The following is a 21910-nucleotide window of genomic DNA, read 5'->3' as shown; positions in this document are numbered from 1 at the left end:
TAAAAAGGACCTGAGGGGCGACTTTTTCACAGAGGGTGGTGCGCGTATGAAATGAGCTGCTAGAGGAAGTGGTGGAGGCTGGTACAATTACAGCAGTTAAAAGGCATCTGGATGGGTATATGAATAGGAAAGGTTTGGAGGGATATGGACCAAATGTTGGCAAATGAGACTAGATTAATTTAGGGTGGCTGGTCGGCATTGACGAGTTGGACCAAAGGGTCTGTTTCCATGCTGTACAGTTCAATGACTCTATAAATGCGTGAACCACACAGGATAGAATTTCCTTTAAAGATGTCCTGCTGGTTTAATGAGAGAAATCGTCTGTGGTAGTGTAGCTCTGAAGGTTCCAGATTTGATCCCTGCCAGACAGCTGATTCAGCTGGGAACCTTCACTTGGTCCACTACGAGTGGGCCTGTCTAGGAGGGGGGTGAATCTGACAGAATTCCTTGCCCCCTCCCTCCCCCACCCCCGAACTCTCACCCTTAAATCTTTGCTTCGAGATGTATACGTCGAGTGCTTGGTTCCAGTGCATTATGGTTCACACCTGAACCTTGGGCACTTAGGTGAGAGTGCAGATGGTGAACATGAGACAACACAAAGAATGAGTACCATCACAGGATGGCATTGGTGAATATGAGAACATCCGTGTTTATATCAAGGACGTTTGGGCTGATATGGCAGTTAATGACAGTGAAGATAGATGGAAAGCCCAACAGCATTCAGAACCAGGTACCAACATCAAGTAGCCATAGCCCCGGAAAATTGAAAGTGGATTAAAAAGAAAAGGAAGGTAGCACTTCCATTAACTTTCACAGTACAGGACACCTCCGAACAACTTCCACAATAAGATACCCTGGTTGTTAGTTTCTGGCTGAGAGTTAAATATTGTTCAGAAACTGAGGGACGCACTAAGGAGTGTTTGTGTACTTTCTGTGTGATGTGGACTGAAGCAGCGCTTGCTTTCACTCTGGGAATGAAGTGAAGAAAATAACTCGCCAGCTATCAATCTCGGGACCATCAAATGACCTGGTCCTGTCGCGTCGCTTCATATGAGGGTTGCTGTGTAGAATTTGACACCCTAAGTTTCCTCAGTTGGAGCAGGGACCAAACTTCAAATATACTTCATTGGTTCTGACAAGGTTGAGGAAGCCACTTACCATTTGGTGGTCAGTGTCACCAAAATAATTTTCAAGGAGAATAGTGAGCAAGAAAAACCTACAATGAAATTATATAAATAGAAACACTATCACTGTGCTTGAGAAGATTGCTCTTGCTGAGCGAAATGATATTGTTCCAGCAAAGACTTTCTCGTAAAACATTCTCTGGATGCGGGTGTCACTGGCCGGGCCAGTACTCATTGCCCCTCCCCATCTGCCCTTGAGAAAGCGATGCCTTCTTGAACCGCTGCAGTCCATGTGCTTTAGGTAGGACCACTACACCCCGAGGGAGAGGATTCCAGGATTTTCACCCAGTGACAGTGAAGGAACGGCGATATATTTCCAAGTCAGGGTGGTGAGTGGCTTGGAGGGGAGCGTCCAAGGTGGTGTTGTTCCCATGTATCTGCAGCCCTAGTCCTTGTAGATGGAAGATAGCGCGACCTTGTTAGGTTCTGTTGGAGTCACACATTATCTCGTGCTCCCTGCAGCTTGGCATATGCAGTGACAAGGAGTTGCAGAAGCAGTAGTCGCGGGGGTTGTAGGCTGGATGGCTGTGAACAGAATGGATCCACTTGTTTCTGCTGTTTTTAACAGAGCCAACAACTGATTGACTGTCCCCAGCAGACTTTGGGTAGCTTCAGAGATTGGAGATTTTGGGATGGCTTTAATCAGCTGAGATATCAACTGTGAGATCAGGCCAACCTCTGCTGTAGTGTCTTGGTTTTATTTAGGTTTGTGCCTTTTAATTTAGAAAGTAAGAAAGCACTTAACCGTCCCAAGTGGTCCATGTTAAGTGCCATCTTAGTGTTTGGTAGTTAGGTACTATTTGTCCAACACAGGTGGCTGTCTGGGATACACAAATAAGTGGTAGGGCTGATGTGTTGAAATTAAACATATGGATTATATCATTGTCACAATTCTGCGTGAAAAGTCATCATATTACAATCAGAAAATCAGGCAAATAAATTCACCATTTAGTAAATGCTCCTGAGTAGAATAAGCATTTATTTCTAATCCATCACTCTGATAAGGAGTGCACTTGTATTGATTTTCTTTTTGATAATCTCGAAAAAACATTATGGGAAATGAAACTGAAATCAGTGTTTAAATTTAATTTCTTATCTGTTTTCTGCTCTGTGGAAACATCAAAGATCCCATTCAATTTGAGTTCAGGGTCAGCGGTTCCCCCATGGGCATGTTATGATGCCTCAGACATTGCTGTGATGGGAAAATCTAGAAGTCTCCGGGTCCAAGCTGTAGCTATGATCTATTTACTGCGGTGGATGGACAAAAAAAAAAGACTGACTTTCAGATTCTGTGAATGTGGGATATCCTTCTAGGATACAGGACTGGCCAGAATAAACAAGAGTTGTTGATGCTTTAAATGATCCAAACCTCACTGTAACTCACTCCCAGGAATCTGCCATTCCATATATAAACGGTCCAAACCCTTCAATTTGATTCCAGCCTATAGCGTACTCCCAGATATCCAATATTTTATACATAAACCACTCCAACCGCTCAATTAGGTTGCAGTTTGTAACTCCAATGTATCTGTTATTGTACATGTAACTACAATCAGATAGCAGCCTGCAACTCTCACCTGTGCATCTTTATTCTGTATTTAAACCACCAAGTCCTTTGATGAGATTCCAGTCTGTATCTCACTGTCGGGAGTCTGTTATTGTATATATAAACCATCCAGAGCTCTCAATTAGATTCCACCTTGTAACTCATTCCGAGCTCCCTGTTACACTATACATAAACCACCCCAAGCACTCAATTAGTTTCCAGCCCTTGACATTGCTTTATTCATTTTTATCCATATATAAACCATCAGAACTTCTCAATTCAATTCGAGCCAGTAACTCACTCTCACTACATGTCGTTCTCCAGGTATTTAATAAGCAGTTTCAGATGTATCCTTGGAATTATAGGGTTGGAAACCTGCCATCTATAATCGGAGACGATCAGTGCATTATAAGGCAAACGAGTGAAGCATGTATAACTAGAAGAGTGTGAATGATTTTGTGTTGGCCAGGCCTTATGAAAGGTGATTTTTAGATTTATTAGTATTCTGCGATTGTTGCAGTTTCTGGAGGTCAGTGCAAACTCTGATATTAATCACAGTGAGTAAATTATACAAATGAATTTAAACACAAGATTTGAACCAAGGCAGGTTCTTAAAGGGCAGCTGTCTTCTTGGGGAAAACAAACTCTTGACCTAAGTGCAAAACTAATTTAGATGATATTCTTATTATTTTCATAAATGTCAATAGGAAAAACAAAAGAAAAGATCAGTCATTTACAGAACAACCTCACTTCAAGGTTGTATATTCTGGTGTTACGATGTTGATTAGGGTCCTTTTAAGTTATGCAGCAGTTGCCTTTTATTCATCTTCTCTTTCTCTTGTCTCTCCATTTTTCCTGAACCTCACGTTGGCCAACGGACAGTTAAGATTCAGAAGAGTGACCACCATCATTGCTGGGACCCCTGTGTCAACTACTGTCACACCTATCATCCAGGGCACTGCAAGACACCAACCTGGAATGCAGCAACCCCTCTATCCAACTCGGACTACTGCAAATGTACAGTAACTTGGCTTATCCTTCTGGAGCAGCCCTCAAACCCAGCAACCCCTTCAACATCAGCTCCGAGAACATTCTGTGCCGGGGAGTGAACCTTTTACTTACAAGCAAGCCTGTTTATTTCCTCTCCCTATTCCCTTCCTTTAGTGACATAGTCTCCAATTTGCCACTATCCAGGGAGTCACTTCTGTAGAGTTACGCACCTGGACCATGCAGGATGCCTGAGGGAGCAGTCTCGTAGCAATTAGCAGCAGAAGTAGGCCGTTTGACTCTTCAAACCTCTTCTGCTATTTAACATGACCACAACTGATCCTCTGTCTCGATACCATATTCCCACTTTCTCCCAATAACTCTTGATGCCTTTATAATCTAAAAGAATTTCGACTTGTTGAATATATTCAGTGATCTGGCCACCATCACCTTCTGAGGTTCAGTTTCATACGTTCACGCCCCCAAGCCTGGAATCTCTGCAAAAGACTCCATTAAAGATGGAGAATTCAGATAGTTCATACTCACTCAAGTTTAATACTTACAGTTTCAATCATCTAAGATTTGTTGAGTATGCTAAAACCTAGGTAACTCATAAATTAATTTTCAAACTTATCATTGACCACGCTCCAGCTTCATCACCACTGTACCTTACACCCTCCATAACCACCTGGCACCCTACCGACCTCACCCACTTGGCTTCCTACTGACCTCGCCCACCTGGCTTCCTACTGACCTCGCCCATCTGGCTTCCCTACTTACCTCATCCACCTGGCTTCCTACTGACCTCGCCCACCTGGCTTCCTACTGACCTCACCCACCTGGCTTCCAACTGAGCTCGCCCACCTGGCTTCCCAACCGACCTCGCCCACCTGGCTTCCTACTGACCTCACCCACCTGGCTTCCTCGTGACCTCGCCCACCTGGCTTCCTGCTGACCTCGCCCACCTGGCTTCCGACAGACCTCACCCACCTGGCTTCCCTACCGACCTCACCCACCTGGCTTGCCAAATAACCTCGCCCACCTGGCTTCCCACCAACCCTGCCCACCTGGCTTCATACAGACCTCGCCCACCTGGTGTCCCTACTGACCTCACCCACCTGGCTTCCCTACTGCCCTCACCCACCTGGCATCCTACTGACCTCACCTACCTAGCATCCCTACTGACCTCACCCACCTGGCTTCCCTACTAACCTCACCCATGTGGCATCCTACTGACCTCACCCACCTAGCTTCCCTACTGACCTCACCTACCTAGCATCCCTACTGACCTCACCGACTTAGCTTCCCTACTGACCTCATCTACCTAGCATCCCTACTGACCTCACCTACCTAGCTTCCCTACTGACCTCACCTACTTAGCTTCCCTACTGACCTCATCTACCTAGCATCCCTACTGACCTCACCTACCTAGCTTCCCTACTGACCTCACCCACCTGGCTTCCTACTGACCTCACCCACCTGGCTTCCTACTGACTTCACTCAACTGGCTTCCTACTGACCTCACCCACCTGACGTCCCTACCGACCTCGCCCTCCGGGCGTCCCTACTGACCTCGCCCACCTGGCTTTACTACTGACCTCGCCCACCTGGCTTTACTACTGACCTCACCCACCTGGCTTCCTACTGACTTCACCCAACTGGCTTCCTACTGACCTCACCCACCTGGCGTCCCTACTGACCTCACCCACCTGGCGTCCCTATTGACCTCACCCAACTAGCTTCTTACTGACCTCACCCACCTGGCGTCCCTACTGACCTCACCTACCTAGCTTCTTACTGACCTCACCCACCTGGCGTCCCTACTGACCTCACCCATCTGGTGTCCCTACTGACCTCACCCACCTAGCTTCTTACTGACCTCACCCACCTGGCTTCCTACTGACCTCGCCCACCTGGCTTCCCTACTGACCTCACCCACCTGGCGTCCCTACTGACCTCACCCATCTGGCGTCCCTACTGACCTCACCCACCTAGCTTCTTACTGACCTCACCCACCTGGCATCCCTACTGACCTCACCCACCTGGCGTCCCTACTGACCTCACCTACCTAGCTTCTTACTGACCTCACCCACCTGGTGTCCCTACTGACCTCACCCACCTGGCGTCCCTACTGACCTCACCCACCTGGCATCCCTACTGACCTCACCCACCTGGCGTCCCTACTGACCTCACCCACCTGGCTTCCCTACTGCCCTCACCCACCTGGCATCCTACTGACCTCACCCACCTGGCTTCCCTACTGACCTCACCCACCTGGCGTCCCTACTGACCTCACCCACCTAGCTTCTTACTGACCTCACCCACCTGGCGTCCCTACTGACCTCACCCATCTGGCGTCCCTACTGACCTCACCCACCTAGCTTCTTACTGACCTCACCCACCTGGCTTCCTACTGACCTCGCCCACCTGGCTTCCCTACTGACCTCACCTACCTAGCTTCCCTACTGACCTCACCCACCTGGCTTCCCTACTGACCTCACCCGCCTGGCTTTCCTATTGACCTCACCCACCTGGCTTTCCTACTGACCTCACCCACCTGGCATCCCGACCAATATTGTCCACCTGGCACACATCAGATCCATTCACCCAGTTGTCACTGTAAACCCATACTAAGATTACATACATACCCTTTTCAGGGGAACTGTCTAAGCTGATGTCTGTGTTGCTGGGCATTTCAATCACAGACTCCAGCAACCACTGCTGTGAAAGGATCTGTAGCCTCCCTGCCAATTCTTCCTGCTGCTTGGCTTGTAGCTTCCTGGACAGGTTTGTAACAAGAGGCACCTGTCCAGGAATCTCCGGCCCAGAAGATATCCAAAGGTAAGTGGGTAATGTTTAATCTAACCAGGGTTGATTTCAGATCTGATCAATTTCTGATCCTGATCAAGTCCACTGTGTTCAGTGCTATCGTTTTCTAAGTGGATGCACAAAGGGACCTTTAGTCCAGGATGCTGTATTTAAAGTCCAGTCACTGTATTTCTGCTTACAATTTTTTTGTTCTTCCACGTTGGAAAAGAGTCAGACACTTGCTTTACTCCATGACAGCGCTGAAAGTGTGCACTGATGTGTAGATTAGGTGGATTGGCCATTCTAAATTGCCCATAGTGTTCAGGGATGTGCAGGCTCGGTGGATTAGCCATGGGAAATGCATGATTACAACGATAAGGTGGGTGGGATCGTCTTTGGGAGGGTCAGTGTGGACTCGATGGGCTGAACGGCCTGCTTCCACACTGTCGGGATTATATGAAGTGACTCTGTGACATAGAAGTAGGTTAGAGGAAACCCTGTCTGATGTGGATTGATAGTGTTCAGCCAACAATTCCTATCTGTTCAAGCTTCATATATTTGACTGAAATAACCTTAATGTCTGAAGAAACATGGATACTCCTCAGTGGTGTTATCACTGTATTAAAAAGGCATTTCCTGAATGACAGTATTTAAGATGGAATGATAAAAATGACTCAACCAAGGGCCCAGATTCCTTACAATTTTTATCATTTCAAGAGCTAAAATGATAGTACTGAATAAGACAAGGCTGTGTATCTTGTTCGAATTGTTGAGCACACAAATGAATATAAATCCATGATGCTGTTCAACAAAGTGAAAACTAAATCAGTGCATCAGACAGAGTATTTGTAACAAGTTAAAATGTCAAAGTATAACCTACATCTAAACTGGAAGGAATTTTTCCTGTCATTGATAGAAATGTATTCTGCATAACAAAGAGAAATGAAAGTTAGAAGATCTGTGGTATTTGGGCAATAAGCAGACTGAAGGGGGAAAATAAACATGGGGGAGAACCACACAGATCTCCAATGAAGCAACCCAGACAGGATTGAAGGATGGTGCAGTGGTAATGCCTCTATCCTTAGACTGTGAGGCCCAGGTTCAAGTCCCACATGTTCCAGAGATGTGTAATAATACCTCTGTACAGGTTGATTAGCAAAATAGATTACTGCAATTTTAGGGGCCAGCACAATAGCTCTCAGTGGTTAGCATTGCTGCCTCACAGCCCCAGGGACCCGGGTTCAATTCCAGTCTCGGGTGACTGTCTTCGTGTAGTTTGCACATTCTCCCCGTATCTGCATGGATTTCCTCCGGGTGCTCCGGTTTCCTCCCACAATCCAAAGATGTGCAGGCTAGGTGGATTAGCCATGCTAATATGTGCTGATAGTGTTCAGGGATGTGTAGGTAAGCTGCTTTGGTCAGGGGAAATGTAGGGGAGTGGGTCTGGGTGGGATACTCTTCAAGAGAGTCAGTGTGGACTTGTTGGGCCAAATGGCCTGTTGTCACACTGTAGGGATTCTATGATGCTATGAAGGGGACAGATCTCTGCACCATCTCTGATATCAACTTTGACCAAAAACTGGGAACTTCCTTTATAGTAATGACTGCCCAGAAGTGCTCCTTCCCACATTTTAATGCAGTGGGCTTTTCCTCCAACAGAGATGTACCAGTCAGGAATAAGGCCAAGCATCTGATGTTGAGTTGCCCCATTGTACGACTCAAATGGGCTAGCCTGGTGAATGTGAGATAGAAGAACGAGAGGGACTAAGTTACTGAGGCTTCAAGACCCAGATTGGCAGGGACGAGGGATGTTACAGTATCCTGGAATTGTAAAATGGATGCTCTCTCCTTAATCAACCAATAGTTCTCCTGTAATTTTAATTTCAGGAGATACTTTTGTTAAGTGAGTTTCATTTCATCTGTTAATAAGCGATTGACTCAAAGAGAGCAGCTCAGAGTTCACCTCCTCAAATCACTAGCAGCAGCATTTAACTGTTTAGCTGTTGTTTTTGTTTGAGCTGCCCTCAGTTTTCATTGCTGATTGCCATTTCTCGGGGTAGGATGGGGCCTGTATTCTGAGTGGAGGTTTTCTCACCAGAGCTGCTACTCACATTCCCACCAGTGGTCACCTGACACAACCAAACTGTCTGGGCCCATTTTCCCACAGCGATCGTAACACATGTTTTGGCTTCTCCAATATTTTGGAAACAAGTATGCAAAAGAGTTGAAAGAAATTGAAAACAAATGTGTACACCATTGTTCTAAGGGGCCTGCACTTTACTTTTACTCAGATTTACTCGTGTCAGGAGATGAATAAAAGCAAATACTGCAGATGCTGGAGAAAGTAGGCAGGTCTGGCAGCATCTGTGGAGAGAGAACAAACTGCTAACTCTGTTTCTACCTTTGAAGAAGAGTCGTATTGGATTGAAAATGTTAATTCGGGAAGTTAATCTTTGATTCCTGGAGATTTTAGGACAATCTGAGGAGTTGTGAATCAATCAGTTGCCTTCCAGTGTTACGGCTTAATTTCATTATTGTTTATTTTTAAAGATGACCCCGCCTTAAAGGCACTAAGTCCTAATTTTTCATACTGCATTTCTCTCACATGAAGTTCTGTTTCATATCCAGCACAGGCACAATGGGCCAATGTAACAATTCTGTGATCATGTGATCCTACACTCTCTATTACTGCAGTTGTAAACACTGGAGCTCAAAGTGCACAATCCTCAATCTAAAGAGAAATTCAGGGTTATAAGAATGTTGCTCCCGCAGATTTTTACCAGATATATGGAATTCTCTGCCAGAGAAGCTCTTGTTGGGAATTCCGACACAGATGTCAGCACTTATGGTTCACTTTCCTAGTCCATAGGGCACTGAATCCCCAATCCCTCGTTCAAAGCTCTGTGTCCCGAGATTCCCCCTCAGGTGTCAGTTCTGGGTTTGCCGATTAGATTCCCCATAGTGTGGAAACCATAGTGTGCCATTTGGCCCAACAAGTCCACACCGACCCTCCAAAGAGTAACCCACACAGACTCCATTTCCCTCTGACTAATGCATCTAACACCATGGGCAATTTAGCATGGCCAATTCACCTGACCTGCACATCTTTGGACTGTGGGAGGAAATTGGAGCACCCAGAGGGGAGACAGGGTGAATGTGCAAACTTCACACAGACAGTCACCCAAGGCTGTGAGGCAGCAATGCTAACCATTGAGCCAGTGTCACTGTAAATTCTGATGGAGTCTATCCCTAGACTTCAATCAAATGACCTCTCAATCTAACTGTCCCACCTCCCTGTAGCTATTGGTTACCCTGATATACAGGGAGTGAGTGGTTAGTTAAAAGGCACTGCCAGAGTGGGTGTTGGGCATGGATTATGGCTTTCAAATGAGAATTGGATAGAAAAGGTTATCGGGACAGCCAGGGGAAAAGTCGGAAGGATTGGGTTTGGGGGTTGAGTTGTTCTCGCAGAAAGCAGGTATGGACAGGACAGTCCCATTCTGAGCTGTAACCTTCTGATCATTTCCAAGTGCATCATCACAGTCCAAGTAGGAAATGGGCCAACTCCTTGTATCCAATGGTATCAATCTCAACTCTTCAGTCAAACAGGTTTTAATTCCCATTTCCATTTCCATTATTTCTGGAAGTAAAAAAGCAAAAGTGTACAAAGAGAATAGCAGAACAAACTGTTAGTGATGTTAGTTCCCTGGATTCAGTTCTTGGAGATTTTAGCTCACTACTGGAGGTTTGACGACCCTGCTTCAGCCCCAAATCATTGCACAGTGCATGTAGCCATATTCAACCCTTCGGAAAGACCAGTTTCTATTTTTTTTGTATGACTTCCTTCCTGACTGTGAGTTGACACTCTCTCTCTCTCTCTCCCCCCCTCTCTCTCCGCCTCTCTTACCTTCCACAGCTCTAGTACCAGCCAGTTGTTCTCCTCCTTCATCTGGCACATCAGGTTTCAGCTCCCAGAACACAAGCACGCTGACGCGCAATATTCTTCCCATGAGCCCGCGAGCAACTGTGATGAGGCGGAGAATGAGAAGGAAAGAGTATAAAAGTTCACGTGAGTCTCTTTATTGTCTTTCACTTTCAAGGATGACATCTCTTGATTTCTGTCAGTCAATAAAATAAAATAATTCAATTGATGTAGAGCATTAGTGCTCTGAAATTATGACAATCGAATGTCTTGTAATATTAATTTATGCTTACTATTATCTAGTAAGGTTACATTTGCAATTATTGATCAGAAGCAGTTTCTTTGTTATGAAACTGTTTCTCTCTCCACAGATGCTGCTTGACCTCCTGAGTACTCCCAGTATTTTCTGCTTTGGTTTCAGAATCTGTCTGCAGGGTTTTGTTTTGGATTACCTGTCTGAAATTCAGCCGCAACATTAACCCCCTTTGAATAACTGGTGACTGTGTTTGCTAAAACACTACAGGGATGATGGGCATATGTTGCAAGCTTCAAAAGCAGTGGTGGTGTCAAGGATAGGGAACGTTTCGGACCTAGGTTGAAATTGATTTATGGTCACTTTCAGCAAGTGTGTCTGACTAGGATTAGCTGAAGGGCACAAAGACAATGAATGGGTTTGGTCAAGAGTAAATGTTCATAAATCAAAGGGGTGACTAAGTACAGTTAAGAAGAGAGAGATAGTCAAATCTGGACTACTCGATGCTAAGCCTTGACAGTCTCACCCTGAAACTACAGAAAGTTGTGAACCCAGCCCAGACCATCACACAAGCTAATCTTCCATCCACTGACTCCATCTACACTTCTCAATGCGGCAGAAAGGCAATCACCATTATCGAAGACCCCTTCCCACCCCGGTTATAATCTCTTCCATCAGGCAGAAGATACAAAAGCTTAGACACACGTACCAACAGGTTCAGGAACAGCTTCTTCCCGCTGTTTTTAGACTTCTGAGTGAACCTCTGCAACCATAACTTGGTATACCTCGCTCTGCTCAATCACCCTCTGATCTCTGCATCTTTGTATGGTATGATCTGCCTGTACTGCATGCAAAACTTTTCACTTACTTAGGGACACGTCACAATAATAAATCAAAACAAACATTTGAAGGTAAAAACAGAAGGGAAATGGGATGCATAGACAACATTGACAGGTGGAGTGAGGGAGGCTTACAGGAAGCGGGATGATACGAACAGCCTCACTAAAGCTATGGTGACAACAAGCAAATAAGCACTCTTATCAATTACAGTCAGTTAAAAATCACACAACACCAGGTTACAGTCCAACAGGTTTATTTAATCAGCTACCTGATAATGGAGCAGTGTTCCAAAAGCTAGTAATTCCAAATAAACCTGTTGGACTATAACCTGCTGTTGCGTGATTTTCAATTTTGTCCACTTTAGTCCAACACTGCCACCTCCACATCACAGTTACAGTCAGAGCATTTTGGAAATAATAGTACATCTTATTAATTGCTGTCTGGACACTGTTCGTCTAAGAGATGGCAACACAACCTAGGGCCAGCCAGTGAGGATATTCTCTTAGACCACCCCAGTAACTGGATATCAAGGACAAATTACTGGTACCGAACTTCAATAAACAGATCAGGGAGTGAACAGATTCACTATACTGTGTTTATGTAGAAGGTTAATAGGAAAATCTGGACCGAGATGGTTGAAAACAGAAATGCAAGCAGGTGGAGACTCTTTTAAATAAAAAAACTGAAAAACCCCAAAAAAGCAAGTACGATTCATGAAGAGAATCTAGTTTTAACAAGAATAAAGGAAACTTGGGATAATAAAAGGTTTGATTGCTGTTTTCAAATTCAAATTATTTAAAGGAATTCCTTAGGACTAGCAATTTTTTCTCTAGAGGGGTGAAAGCTGGGGCTGGAATCCAGAGTCAGAGCAGATCCAGAAAACCTCTAATATCTTGGTCAGTGAGGTTACGGCTGCCCTCCTTTTCTGTATGAACATACTGATTAGTAGCAGCAGTAAGCCATCCTGGTGGTTGGAAGGGGTTAGTATTTTTTTCTGTGGCTTGGATGTTCCTTGCTATGTATGAGCTCAGCTTGAAAGTCATCTAAGTCGTACTGCACCTGGACATGAACTGCTTGAATAGTTGAGGGTTTGCTAATAGTGCTGAACATTGATGATTGCACGCTGAGCGTCCCACTCCTGACCCGGATGAGGAAAGGTCATTGATAATATAGCTGAAGATGTTTGGGCCAAGGATGTCCTGGAACTCATTTGATTGATGTCCAACAACTATGACATTTCTCTGACTCCGACCAGCAGAGGGTATTTATCCTGATTCCTATTGACTCGAGGTTTCTCGGCCACCTTGGTGTCACACTGGGCCAATTGTTGCCTCAGTCTCAAGGGTGCCTCTCTCACCTCACCTCTGGACTTCAGATCTTTTGACCATGTTCAGATCAAGGCTAAAATGGGGTTTGGAGGTCAGCGGTCTTGGTGGAACCCAAGTTGAACGTTGAGGAATGGATTATTTGATGATTGTGTACTACTTGATGGCATAGTGATGTTCAAAAATAGACTGGTTAGATGGAGTGACTTCAGCATTGCAACTGGTAAGTTACCAAGGATCCTAGACTTTGCAGTATCCAGTGTCCCGAGCTGTGTGAATCAAATTGCCTGAAGATTGGTATGTGTAATGCTGGACACCTCTGCTGGAGGCCCAGATCAGTGATCCTCTTGGCACTTCTGGTTGGATGGTTACAAATGTTTCGGCCTTGTCTTTTGCACTGATGTGCTGGGCTGTGCCATCATTGAGGATAGGGATGTTTGTGCACCTGACTGTTCCCCTGATGTATTTAACTATTCAACGCTGTTCTTAATGGGTTGGATTGCAGAGCTTTGATCTATCTGTAGCATGCTGCTTCCACAGCTTCCCCAAGTTGGTAGCATGCATCTAGATTGAGCATTGCACTGAACGGCATCCTTCATTGAACCAGCAATGCTCTCCAGGCTTCTTGCTACTGGTAGAGTGGAGGATTGCTGGGCTGTGAGGTTACACATTGTGCTCAAATACAATTCTGCCATTCCCGTGGCCCGCAGCACCTCATGGATGTTCAGTTTTGAGTTTCTGAGTTGGGTCTGAATCTATTCCATTTTCCATTGGATAAGGCACAGGTTTTAAGAGCAGGTTAGAATCCGGGAATTCTCCAGTCAGTAGAATTACTCCGGTAAGTTGTGATTCCCCAAAGCCTGTTCACCACCTACAAGGCACAAATCAGAAGTGTGCTGGAATGCTCTCTACATGGCCAGCTAAGTACAGCTCCTGCAACACTTAATGCGCTGGACACCATTCTGGACAAAACAACCAGCATGACTGTTACCCAATGCACCAGCTTCAACATTCACTCCCTAGACCCTGTCATTGTAAAAACTATGTCGTCTACAATGTGTATTGCAGCAATCTACCAGGGCTACTTTGACAGCACCTTCCAAATCTGTGACTTCTAAGGTTAGCAGATATGTAGGAGAACCACCACCTAAACGTTCCTCTCCAACACATGCACCGTCCTGACTTGGGGTTATATAGTTCCTTCACTGTTACTGGGTCACAATGCTAATATTACCTTCTTAACCCACATGGACTGCAGCCGTTGAAGAAGGCAGCTCATCGCTATCTTATTGAGGTCAATGCCAGCCCTACAGTGATGCCCATGTCCCATGAATGATAAGTGAAATACCGGCCACAAGCCCAACCTGACAGGCAAGTTCTTCAAATCTTGACAAGTGCTTCCAAGATTAAGGGACTCTTGGTGAAGGATATTGAAGTCCCCTCTCCAGAGCCTATTGTGTGAGCTTGTCACTCTCAGTGGTCTCTCCAAGCAGTGTTCAATAGGGAGGAGTACTGATTCATCAGCTGAAGGATGGGAAGGCTGGTGATCAGCAGGAAGTGACCATGCTATCTGACCTCATAATATCCAACATCAATGTCGACGACTTTCTGGATCTCTCCCTGACAACTGATGACCGTGTGGCACCACGTTTGGTTCTGATCTGTCTGTGGTACAGGACAGAGACAGTGACAGTGATGGCAGTGTTTGGGAAATTGGCTGATTCTGTCAGTGTGATGAGATCAGGCTGTTGGCTCACTAGTCTGTGGGACAGCTCGGATGAATGAAAACAATCCTGCTGCTGTGAAGAAGTGCAAAGGAACTGTCCCAGAAATCTGGTCCACTAATTGCCCCCTCAACTGATGTTGAAAATGGGCAGTCAGGGCCTTTATTTCATTGGGGCCTTGCTGTGTGCAAATTGGCTGTATTATAACTGAGAATACAATTCAAAGGACAGCATTGAGTCTGACATCCTTTGGGATGTCCTGACATTATGATAGGCTCCACAAAAGGACAGGTTATTAGTTCCTATGATGCCATTACTTATATAAAGGAAGAGCCAACACTTTACACCATTCACATTGCATTTTTGTTCATTAAAGGGAGGGATATGGGCATTTTAAAACCCATAGTAATGTTATAACACACCACCGGAGCAGGTGAAACTCCTGGTCTAAAAGTAGGGCTACAGATAAGTTCTGAGTAAACTGTTCAGAGATGTTATTACACATCTGGGCCAGGTTGTACTTGAACCTGGGCCTCTTAGCTCAGAGGCAGGGTCACTACCACTGCACCAGAAGAGCCTGAAATGAGTTGGACTTGGGAGTTCTTCGTCCTGCCTTGGTCTTTGTGAAGTGAGGTTCCTCACCGCTGGAAACAAGGAGAAGGTGGGAAGTGAATAGTCATGTGGCTCACAGCAGCTGGCAGAATTGGTGGTGAGGCTTGACCACACAGTTCCCTCTCCTGTTAGAGCAAAGTGCTGTTTGTTGAGCAGAATTTTCAGTTGGACAGTTTGTATCTTCAGTAACTGACACTTGCAATATTAGCCACAGTGACGCTACCCCAGTAAATTGGTAAGGTTTCTGAGCTGTAAAATCTGCCAGTTAACATCAGCATTTTAATAATGGAAGATATAATCCTGGGGATCCTATTACAGTTCATGAAATTACTGTTGTTATCCCACAGGCTCTGCTTACATGACCACAGTCTTTAGTTATGACATTGTGTTCTGTGAAGCTAAGCAATTACTTTGAGATGAAAAAATTCTCACAAACTCGATTCGAACCTGGCTATTGCCAATCAGCAGAAAGTCATCTTGTGAGTCTATGGGATTGAAACCAGCATGAAGAGAAGGATTGGAAAAATGCAAAACTGCTCATGTATGAGTCACACTTCTACTCAATCCTGGCTGCCAGTGCAGTGTGACGTTGAGTAAGTGCTGTACTGTTGACACTTTCTTGGATGGAGATGTTGAACCGAAGCTATGTTTTCCCTCTCTGATGGACATAATACATCCTGTGGCACCATTTTGTAGTACAACAAGGAAGCTACTAAAACTGATTGATTTATTGTTGTCACATGTACAGAAGTACAGTGAAAAGTGTTGTTTTGCTTGCTCTGCATCCAAAGTGCATCAGGGTAGAGGAACAGAGTGCAGAATGCAGTGTTACAGCCGCACAGAGACAAATCAGAATTAACATGTGAGAGGTCAGTTCAAAAGTCAGCAGGGAAAAAGCTGTTCTTGAATCTATTTGTTCGTGTATTAATACTCTTTGCTTTGACATTATCACCTTGCGGTGTTTGGGGCTCTGGTGTGCGCAAATTAGTCACCACTTTTTTTTATACCAGTGACTACAAATCCAAAGTCATTAGCTTTGGGATGCCCTTGTGTTGAACAGGAATTAAAGTAATTAAGTCTTTCTTTCTCAAACAGCAGAAGTTGTCCCACGAGTTTCACCTTTCATTCACAGACCTGTTCCAACAATTTCCACACGCCCAGGGAGAAACAACTGACTTACATTTAAGTGGCACCTTACAATGTCTTTCAAGAATCCAAAAGCTACACAACCAATGAAATCCGTTTTGAGATTGTACTACTCTTGCCTTGAGGCAAACGTAGCAACCAGTTTGCACTCCACAAGCATCCACAAACAGAACTGGCATAAGTGACCAGTTTGTTTGTTCCAGCTGTGCTAGACGATTTAGCAATGTTGTTGACGTGTACTGTGAATTCCCCTTTTCCTATTCAAATAGTGCAATGGGATCTATTGCCTCCGTCTACATCGGCAGAAGGAGTTTTCCTCAGTTTGTCAGTTTCATCCAAAGGATGAGCCACCTCCAACAGTGCAGCACCCCCTCAAATACAGCACTGAAAACTGAACCCACCATCTTCAGATTAGGAGGACTGACCGTCAGTTACTAGAACAGCCTGCCAGTTTAGTCACGACGGCATTGTAGAAAAACAAAGCCAGTATATTTTATCTCATTACGCTATCACTTTGGAATCGTAGTTTTTGTCATAATGATGGATTAGTTTTAACTCACTGTATCATCACCAAGTTTGGAAAATGGGATGAACTGCTATGTTTAGTTGCCAAGGAGCTGGACGAAGGACGACAAAATGGCTGGCCAAGTAACAGGAGTGAAAATGGAAGCAAGGCAAACGAACAATTCTAGATTGAAGTTTAGCAGTTAGATTCAGCAGAAGGGTGCTATACTATTCAGAAGTTCAGTTCACCAAATTGTGTGTATAATTGATGCCCGTTGAGTCTGTGTAATGTCTTAACTGATGAGCAGCAATTATGAAGAGTGATTAAGTAAATTGGCCATGTTCTGACTGGCAAAGAGGAGGTTGGCAGGTGACATGATTGCAGTTTTTAAGATTCTGAGGGGACCACATTACGTGACCATCAGCCTGACTTTGTCGACATAAATAGAACCAGAGGATCCTGCCAGGATAAATGCAGAAGTGCTCAGCAACCACCAGGAAGATTGTAAGTTAACTAGATAGACTGAGGCCTTTTTGTGTCGATTTAACATGTTGAAATGCTTAACGTTTACCTGTCGGCTCATCAAAGCGCTGTGATTCAAAGGGCTTGAAAAGTGAATTGTTTTTGGAAGCACGGTGACTATTAACACACAGGCAACCACACCAACTGAGCAAGTGTCAGTGATATCCCTACGTACCTCTGTGTGATGAATGACTAGTTGAGCTGTTAGCGTGGGTGCAGTCAGTTGTAGCAAGAGTGGTGTTCAGCTTTCGGGCTGAACTTCCTGTAAAAATGCCCTTGGAGTTTTAGCAGCCTGCACCCTCCCTCAGTTATAAACAAGCAGACTCTATTTCCTCATGTAAAAAGTGCAGCGTTGCAAGCATTCAGATTTTGTCTCGGTTTATACTGGATTATAATTAATTTTGCGAGCTTTTCTGTCAAACACATTTGTTTGGAAAGGTGCATCTCCATCAGTTGGATCATGATGAGGAAGGAGAGTTAAAATAACCTCAGTCAGTACTCATTATGTATGGAAGGCATCAGGGACCCTGTCAGTTTAAGTGTGTGTTTTAATTTGACTGCCATGTTCACTGACTGTTCCCAGCCATTAATATCATTAGCACAAAATTAAATCAGTGGAGAAAATAAATTAAAGTTAATCAGCGTTTTTTTTCCTTAAAGAGCAACCATATCAAGAGTTCCTTTGGAGTTTTTGCTGAGTGAGAGAGAGGGAATGAGGTTTAGTGGTTGCTGTTTTTAAGGGCCTTTTTAGCTCACCGTTACTGCTACCAAAACACACTTGTGCCACACAGGAAAGACTTGTCCTTTACAGGTGACTGAAATACTTTGGGAAGTGTAGCCAATGCTCTGGTGTGGAGAAACAAGGCAGCCAGCTTGCACACAGCAAGATCCCACACCAGCATCAAGATAAAGATGGGATTACCTGCCTTTCAGTGATGTTGCCTAGTGGAGTAACACTGGTAAGGGGAACCCCACCCCGCCCCCTCTCCCCCCCGCTCCTCTCTGAATTATAAGGTTTGTTTGCACTCAGTTCATCCATAGTATGGTTCCTTTGACAGTGCAGTATTCCCTCAGTATGTCACATTGATTAGATCGTAGGATATGGGAGCAGAATTAGGCCATTTGGCCCATTGAGTCTGCTCCAACATTCAATCCAATTTCCCAACCTCATTCGCCTGTCTTCTCCCTGTAACCCTTGATCCCCTTACTAATCAAGAACCTTTTCTTAAAGACATTCAATGACTTGGCCTCCACAGCACTCTACAGCACTGAGTTCCACAGATTAATCAACCTCTGGCTGAAGAAACTCCCCCTCATCTCATATCAACAGAAATGTGCCTTCACTCTGAGGCTGTGCCCTCAGGTCCTAGTCTGTACTACTAGTGGAAACAACTTCTCCATGTCCAATCTATCCAGGCCTCTCGGTTTTCCTAAGTTTCAATCAGATTCCTCCTCATCCTTCTAAACTCCATCGGCTACGGACCCAGAGTCCTCAACCATTCCTCACATGTCAAGCCCTTCATCTCCACAATCATTCCTGTCAGCCTCCTCTGGAGCGTCTCCAATGCCAGAACATTCTTCCTTAGATACGGGGCCTAAAACTGCTCAGAGTATTCCAAATATGGTCTGATACTAACTGTATAGTCCAGGGATCCCTGGGAACTCATCTATCCATGATCAATTTCATTCAGCAGACATGTGTACAGACCTCAGTTCCCAGGCTCCTGGCTTGGGGATAATGATAGAAAGAGGCAGGGAGAAGGACAAGTCTTAACAAAGCAAAAGCTGGGAAATTAGTAGGTGAGGGCTTTGTGGTGGGTTGGTTGAGAATGGGTCTTCCCTGCTCAGCACCCGACATGAAGTCTCACTGGGGCTCCTGGACAATGCTGAAGAACTGTTGCACTTGTTTTACCAAAGCCACGAGTCTGACTGATGTTCAGTGCTACTCTTTCTGCCCTCTAGTGTCACTGACTTCGAGCACAATAGGCCCGGGAGGACAAATCGTCCACACGGAGACAACGGAAATCTTTCTGAAAGGGGATCCGCTGAATGGATTTGGTTTGCAACTTCAGGGAGGAATCTTTGCCACCGAACCCCTCTCGTCTCCACCACTCGTACGGTTTATAGAACCAGACAGTCCTGCTGAAAGGTTAGAACGCACCACTTGACATTGTTGTCCGGCAAACGCTAATGAGAACATGGGGCTAGAGGAGGGCAGCTTACATTTCTTTAAGCGCCTTTAACATGGTGGAGCCTTCCAAAGAGCAGTATTCCAAATTAGAATTGGAATGAGAAGCTCTGAGATGGGTGAGAAAGGTAGGTTTTAAGGAGCACTTTAAGGGAAGCAAGCTGGTGAGGCAGGGAATCACAGCGGGTTAAAGGTCTGGCCTCGAATGTTTGGGGCAATTGAACCTGGGAGGCTGTAGAAGCCAGAGCCCGGAAGAGTGCAGAGGTTTCTGAGGGTGATACGGCTGGAGGAGGAGTTGGAGATGGAAAGGCCGTGGGGGGACTGAGGCACACAGGAACAAACCATGTGAGGAGATGCTGATGAGACAGAATATTCATGTGCTTCACTGGTACTGTTCACGCCTTGGTTGCCAACTCAGCAACAGGGAAATTCCGTCAAAGTGAAATGCTGTTGAGTAAATAAGGTACACCAATTTGCTCAGTAATTAGTTAGATGTGTTAATTATTATGATTAACAGTCTATATATTTTCCATTATGATTCATTTGCAGATTGAGTAAAATTACTACCTGGCATTGAAGGGACCATGTAGCATCAGCAGCTTGCATTGAGTTGCAGCTACATGACACACTCACATTATTTCCGATTATTCATTCCAAACGACGGCTGACTGCAATCCCGAACAAGAGATTATGGACTTAATGCCACGCCACACAGGAGGGTCTACTATTGGAACCTGACCGTGTATTGTTTCAGCGTGGGAGTGCTGGTGCCCAGGTTATTTCATTGGATGTTGTCCTGGGGTTGGCGCAGGCTGGTGCCCAGGCTGACCACTCCCAGTGCAGCATTGAGGGAATGCTGTAAGAGTGAAGGTGCCATCTCTCAGATGAGCCTTTCGAACAAGGACCTCATCTTCCCTTACAGGAGGATGCAAGAAAGAAAGACACTGTGAGATGGATGTGCAACCCCTGACTAACTCTGGAAGTTAAGCGTCATATCAAGTTGGAAGACAATAAAGTACAATATTTGTACTATAGTGGTACATCAGAAGATTGGCATATTTTGGAATCCAACAATAATAAGGAGGGAGAAATTAGAGAATGATAGTTAAAAACACAAAACCAGTGAGAGAGATTTTCTGCAAGTGACTAAAGTGAGCATCGACCCTGTAGTGAGTGAGACTATAGAGTTAATCATGGCACACAAGGGAAGGATGACAGCGTTGGGAAGTCATTTTGAATTTGTCTTCCCACCGGAAGAGACAAAAGTCATCCCAAAAATTCTGGAAAATTAAGACACAAAAGGGGAAGGAAGAACCTGAAACGATCGGAGTCACTGGGAAAATTATACATTCTAAAATCTGACAAGTTCCCTGGAGGTGACTACCTGCATCCCAGAGTCTTACAAAGAAATGGCTGCAGAGATATTAGATGGATTAGTTGCAAACTTCCAAAATTCCCTAGGTTTAACAGTAGATTCTAGTTTTGGGTGTAGGTTTGCTCGCAGAGCTGGAAGGTTTATTTCCAGACGTTTTGTTACCCTACTAGGTAACATCTTCAGTGGGCCTCAGGCGAAGCAATGCTGAAAATTCCTGCTTTCTATTTAAATGTTTGGGCGTCTTTGGGTTGGTGATGTCATTTACTGTGGTGATGTTATTTCCTGTGGTGAAGGCACTTCCTTTTCTCAGGGGGTGGTAGATGGGGTCTAACTCAATGTGTTTGTTGATAGAGTTCCGGTTGGAAAGCCGTGCTTCTAGGAATTTTCGTGTGTGTCTTTGTTTGGCTTGTCCCAGGATGGATATGTTGTCCCAGTCAAAGTGGTGTCCTTCCTCATCTGTATGTAAGGATACTAGTGAGAGAGGGTCATGTCTTTTTGTGGCTAGTTAGTGTTCATGCATCCTGGTGGCTAGTTTTCTGCCTGTTTGTCCAATGTAGTGTTTGTTACAGTCCTTGCACGGTATTTTGTAAATGACATTAGTTTTGCTCGTTGTCTGTATAGGGTCTTTCAAGTTCATTAGCTGCTGTTTTAGTGTGTTGGTAGGTTTGTGGGCGACCATGATGCCTAGGGGTCTGAGTAGTCTGGCAGTCATTTCTGAGATGTCTTTAATGTAGGGGAGAGCGGCTAGGGTTTCTGGACGTGTTTTGTCTGCTTGTTTGGGTTTATTGCTGAGAAATCAGCAGTTTGTGTTCATTGGGTACCCATTCTTTTTGAATACACTGTCTAGGTGATTCTCCTCTGCTCTGCGTAGTTCCTCTGTGCTGCAGTGTGCGTTGGCTCATTGAAATAATGTCCTGATGCAGCTTCGTTTGTGGATGTTGGGATGATTACTTCTGTAGTTTAATATTTGATC

General features: G+C 45.0%; 1 protein-coding gene across 1 annotated transcript in view; it reads left to right on the top strand.

The window, feature by feature from the left end:
- grip2b (glutamate receptor interacting protein 2b) overlaps nt 1–21910 on the top strand; it is a 313063-nt gene that overhangs the window by 252520 nt on the left and 38633 nt on the right. The window contains exons 10-12 of the mRNA XM_043708656.1: nt 3613–3747; nt 10442–10594; nt 19337–19523. Of these exons, the coding sequence (XP_043564591.1) occupies nt 3613–3747; nt 10442–10594; nt 19337–19523 (475 nt within the window). The remainder of the gene's footprint in view (nt 1–3612; nt 3748–10441; nt 10595–19336; nt 19524–21910) is intronic.

The sequence above is a fragment of the Chiloscyllium plagiosum genome, chromosome 18 (assembly GCF_004010195.1).
Source record: "Chiloscyllium plagiosum isolate BGI_BamShark_2017 chromosome 18, ASM401019v2, whole genome shotgun sequence".
NCBI classification, from domain to species: Eukaryota; Metazoa; Chordata; class Chondrichthyes; order Orectolobiformes; family Hemiscylliidae; genus Chiloscyllium; species Chiloscyllium plagiosum.
The sequence above is the reverse complement of the archived record's forward strand: the minus strand, read 5'-3'. Positions and strand labels throughout refer to the sequence as shown.